Source organism: Galeopterus variegatus, unplaced genomic scaffold, assembly GCF_000696425.1.
Source record: "Galeopterus variegatus unplaced genomic scaffold, G_variegatus-3.0.2 Scaffold1573, whole genome shotgun sequence".
NCBI lineage: Eukaryota > Metazoa > Chordata > Mammalia > Dermoptera > Cynocephalidae > Galeopterus > Galeopterus variegatus.
In genome coordinates, this window is record NW_007727684.1 from 198,065 (window position 1) to 203,710 (window position 5,646).

At 46.2% G+C, this 5,646-nt stretch overlaps 1 protein-coding gene across 1 annotated transcript in view; it reads right to left on the reverse strand.

The window, feature by feature from the left end:
* Positions 1-5,418, reverse strand: part of LOC103594529 (optic atrophy 3 protein) — a 38,404-nt gene extending 32,986 nt beyond the window's left edge. The window contains exon 1 of the mRNA XM_008577758.1: positions 5,081-5,418. Coding sequence (XP_008575980.1) covers positions 5,081-5,222 — 142 coding nt within the window. The 5' untranslated portion in view covers positions 5,223-5,418. The remainder of the gene's footprint in view (positions 1-5,080) is intronic.
* Between the last annotated feature and the right edge of the window lie 228 nt (positions 5,419-5,646).

Consider the following 5,646-nt stretch of genomic DNA (forward strand, 5'->3'; position numbering starts at 1 on the left):
AAAAAAAAAAAAAAAAAAAGATACAAACCCAAGAGTGCCTATTCTATGGTAGACTGTGCCTTTGGTGACCCCTCTGTCATGCCCTGTCCAGCCCCCTCCCGCAATTGCTCTGGTCTGTGCCCGTTGCTGCTTTGACCAATACAGCATGGTGAAAATGATGCTGTGCGGTTCCAGGTCTTGCCTTAAAATGGCCTATAGCTTCCACTTCTTCCCCCATGGAAATCCAGTGTTTGGGGAGCCCTGAGCAATCATGTGAGAAATTCAGCTGCCCTGCTGGGAAGACCACATGGAGAAGAGAGGCTTTGAGACCACACTGAAAGGGAAGGAGGGAACTGGCCATTCCAATGTCCCAGTAATAGTCAGTCCTCTTGATGACTCCAGCCCCAGCCACCTCTAACTGCAACCAAGTCAAGGCATGAAACTGTGAGAGAAAATAAAAGGGTTACTGTTTTAAGCCACTAAGCTTTGGGTCAGGCTGTTATGTAGCAAAAGAAAACTGAAACTAACTCCAAGGCCAAAACTCAAGACAATTACCACAGAGCTGAGCACTTTTGAAAAAACTACCTCAGTAACCTGAAGGAATTATCACGGTGTATTAGTTTCCTATGGCTGCTGTAACAAGTAACCACAATGTAGTGGCTTAAAACAACACATATCTGTCTTAAAGTTCTGGAGATCAGAAGTACAAAATGGGAGGGCCGGCCCGGTGGCGCACTGCTACAGTGCGCCGCTTGGGAAGTGCGGCGGCGCTCCCGCCGAGGGTTCAGATCCCACATACAGACCGGCCGCTCACTGGCTGAGCGAGGAGCGGGGGCAACACCGAGGGTTGCGATCCCGTTGCCGGTCCCGGTCCGGTACGGGCGCGACACTGAGGGTTGCGATCCATTGCCGGTCATGAAAAAAGACAAAAAAAAAAGAAGTACAAAATGGGTCTCACTAGGCTAAGCTCAAGATGTTAGCAGGGGTGTGCTCCTCTCTGGAGTCTCCAGGGGAGAATACATTTCCTTGCCTTTTCCTGCTTCTAGAGGTCACCACATTCCTCAGTTCATGCCTCCTTTCCTCCATCATCAAGACCAGAAGAGTAGCATCTTCAAATCACTCCCTTTCCTACCTCACTCTTTCCTTAATAAGGACCCTTGTGATTACAGCAGGAAAACCAGGATAATCTCCCCAGCCCAAAATCCTTGATTTAATCATATCTGCAAAACTACCTTTGCCCTTTATGGTAACATATTGAACAGATTCTTGGGTTTAAAATGTGAACATCTTTGGGGAACAATTATTCTGCCTACAATGTGTGGTAATCTAGAAAAATAACCAGTATACTCCAGAGGATTAAGCAAAAATGAACTGGAATTTTCTCATTGCCCAAAGACATCCCACAGCTTCCCAGGAAACGTGAGAAGTACCATTTGCAAGAGTGGCCCCAACCTGTCTGACATCACCAACCTCTTTTATTCTTTCTCCCCCAGGAATTCTTTGTTTAAAAAATCTTACCTCCCTAGCATAGTGCATCACTAATGATTTATGCTTCTTTCATCTACTGTTCTTTCCTCAAGCAGCCACACCTACCGCCCCAGCCTCTCTTATAAGAAGACAGTCAAGCCAAACCTGCTGAGTCAAAAGAATCTCAGCCAAAGGCACAGACGCGGGATGTGTTCATCAGCTCAGCAGGCCTGACCTAGGAAAATGCACAGCTGCCGCTAGACTCTGGGAAATTCCAAACACACTGGCTAGGGACTACAGCAAAGGGTAATTGGTAGTGTGAAGATAACAAGGACATAACAAAAAGGTATAAATATAGTAAGTCAGTACACTCCAATATCTAGTAGCATCTCCAACTCGACCTTTCCCAAACTGAGCTCTGGATCCTTTCTATCCCACCTGTCTCCCACCAGTCTGCCATCTCACACCCAATCCACAGGAAATCCTGTTAGCTCTACTTTCCAAATAAATCTACTGGTTATTCATTACTAAGAGGAAAAGGAGAGGTTCTTTTTGTAGTTACCACCTTAAGAAAGGGATCCAAGTCACCATCATGAATGACAGCACAAACAGACATCAGTGGCCCCCTGAAAGGACATCCTTAGGACACACCATCACACCTGTGGTATTCCTGCCCAAAATGCTCATAAATCCAATCAGCGAAGCAATCAGAAAACTCCAGACTATGGGACACAGTCAGTGTCATAAAAAACAAGAAGGGGTAGGAATATTGTTCTAGAGCAGGGTCAGCAGGCTGGCCGGTGAGCTCAGTTGGTTAGAGCATGATGTTATAACACCAAGGTCAAGGGTTCAGATCCTCATACTGGTCAGCCAAAAAGAAAGAAAGAAAAAAAAGAGCAGGGTCCGCAAATGTTTTCTGTAAAAGACAGTAAGTATTTTAGATTTTGTGGGCCATACAAACTCAATTCAGCATCCACAGACAACAGGTAAACAAATGGGTATGGGTGTGTTACAATAAAACTTTATTTGCAAAGACAGGCAGAGGGTGATCACCAGCTCTATTTAGATTAAAGGATGTTAAAGAGGTAAGATAATCAAATGCAATGCATGATCCCTGAGCAGAGCAAAGATTAAAAATAGTAATAATAAAAAACAGCTAAAAAGGACATTTGGAGGGCAATTGGAGAAATTATAATGTGAACTAAATATTAAATATGAGCTATAAAATAATTTTGTCAATGTTAAAATTCTCAGGGTGATATTGGTACTGTGTTATATAGGAGATTGTCTTTGTTCTTAGGAGGTACATGTTGAAATATTTAGGAGTAGTGTCATATCCACAACTTATTTTCAAATAGCTAGTTGAGAAAAAAAATGTGTATACATACAAACACACACACATATATATATATATGAAAGCAAAAACAAAGCAAATTTGTTGAAGGTTAATAACTGATGAACTAGGTGGTAAAGGGTACATAAGAGATGACCACAATATTCTTTCAACTTTTCTGAGGGTTTGAAGATTTAAAATGAAGAAGTTGGTGATAAAATATCTCCAGAATCCTCACAGTATCACAATAAGTATTATTTATAGCATAAATTTATACATAGCATATACATAAAATGTAAATAATAAAAGTATCTACCTCATTATACTTTGGGAGGATTCAATGCCAAAGGCTGCGAAGTGCTTACTGCATGGCCTGGCACAAAGTAAGTGTTCCATAAATGTTGCTATTATTTAATATCCATTGTACAGAAGAGGAAATTGAGGCTCAGAGGAGTTAAGTGACTGGCTCAAAGTCACCAGCCTGGGAAGGAGTGGGGCCAGGATTCAAATCTATGTCAGTCTGACTTGGGAAGCCGCTTTTTAAACCACAATGCTCATGGTGCCAATAACACCAAGGTCCAGGGTTCAATCTCTGTACCAGTAAGCCGCCAAAAAATAAATAAATAAATAAAATAAAAATAAACCACAATGCTAAGAATAACAGTGTTTAGAAGAAAAGCAGTGGCAGGAAACAGACTCAGCCTGGGAATCCAGAGTCCAAGTCCTCCCTTTGGTACAAACTCCATGTGTGACCTAGCAATTCATTTCTGCCCACACTTTCCCTTCTGTACAGTGGAGGAAGTCATTCCCTCCCCTGACATGGGGACAACATAGTTGTGAGGGTCAAATAAGATAGCTGATAGGAAAGTACTCTGGTGAGTTCCAACACTTTTCCATTCTAAGATCTGCAGCCCTGGCAGAGTCCCCATCAACCATCAAAAGACCAAGAATTCTAGCAAACTTTAAGGACACAAACTTATAGGTGAAAAAAAGTGCGCTCTCCTTAACCATCTGGCCTTTGCATGTGCTCCTCCCTCTGCCTCAACATGGTCCCTGTCCCAGTGTTGTCTAGTGAGATTCTCCTCACCCTTTAGTCCCAGTTCAGATGTCTCCTATGCCAGCAAGCCCTCCCTAAACCCCATGCCAGGTCAGCTGTCCAGTGGGTTCCCCCATCCCAACTCTGGGTTGTCAGTATTGGGGGATGGGTCTGTCCCCACTGGCTTGAGAGCTCCTTAAGGGCACAGACTGGGGCTGGCCTAGTCCCTGCTGTTTCACTAGCACTGCCAGCACAAGAAGTGGCACAGAGTAGATGCTAAATAAAGTAATGGATGGATGAATGGATTAATGGTGGTTCCCTGACCCAGCAAATTATGTTACATTCCCTTATTTTATGCTCCCACAGGCCTATAGCACAGAGATCACCATCCTGTTAAAGTAACTCATATTTTTAGCCTTTACTATGCTCTTCAGATGTCAGCTCGGATGGCCCCCTTCTAGGCAGCCTTCCTGATCCCATGCCCTTGGATCAGTGGGCTCCTCTGAACATCAGAGCTCCCACCGCCCTGACCACTCTGGGTTGACACTGAAGGGATAGCAGTGTATCTTTCAGTACCAAGCGAAAAGCTTGCACAGTCTGCCTATTGAATGAATGGGTTGGATTCTGCCTATTGAATGAATGAATATGAGTGGATTAATGAATTTATAAATCAATGTGCACTAGTTAAAATTCCCCTTTTGCCAGATCTGCAGGCCACGTCCCTAGAACCCAGACTTCACCGCCGAATCACTCTCCTAACCCAGGCCTACTGCCCGGAGTAAAACTGAGGCACATTAATGTCCTAAATGGATGATACACAAGCACTTCCCACCTCCCAGGGCAGGAGGGAAATTGAGGCACTGTGTGAACTTTTGTACGTGAAGTTGCCTACGGATGGCCTGGCCAAGGACTCCGTCCAGTGTCTCCTCAGCCCCGCCCCTACTCGGCTCTGTCCTGGCAAGCCCCGCCCAAGTTACTCCCTTCTCCAACACTATTGGCTCGCGTAGACGTCAGTCTCCACACAGTCTCTTCCTCTATTGGTTGGTATTTCCAACGGGCGCGGTGGCGCCCTACCCCGCCCCTTACCTCACGCCCGTCCTCACTACTGGGCTACCCTCGTGCCCTTCCTCCAGAAACCCTCCCTATTGGCTTCAGGACTTTGCCGGGTTGGGCTGTGATTGGTCATGGACAGAATCCACCCCTGAGCAACCACCTGAGAAGGGTTGGAGAACGGAAAGGTTGGAGGGACGTGGGGTCAGACTCACGCTGAGCCGGCGGGAGACATATATAAGTCTTGAAGAATTCGCTTCGGCGGGCAGCCTCCTTAATGCGGTTGGCAAGCGGCTTGCTGACCTGCCGGATGCCCAAGTATAGCAGCTTCGCCATAGGGAACGCGCCCACCACCATCTTGGCGGCCGCACGGGGCACGCGCAACCTTGCTGACTGGGCGGGGCGCCTCGGATCTCTCCACCCCTCCCCTGCCCGCTCGTGGCCGCGCCTGCGTGCGTACGTGAGTCCGCACGCACGAGGGGCGGAAAACACAGGGGCGCTTCCTGACGTCACCGCGTCGACGCTAACTCCTCGACGTCCGTTCGCTGAATATGCAAATTAAGGCGGAAGTGAGGCGACCAGGGGGCTAGCACTTGCCTTATTGGGTTGTGAGCTTGCATGCGAATCTTGAGTGTAAAACATATTGAGTGAATCATGTTAAGTGCTTAGGATCGGGCCAGTCACATAGTAAGCACTCAATAAACAGCCCTTATTACTATACGGGTAATAGCGTTATTGTTGCTAACTCCTGTGTGAGGGTGTGTTTCACGCTCAGAAGCGA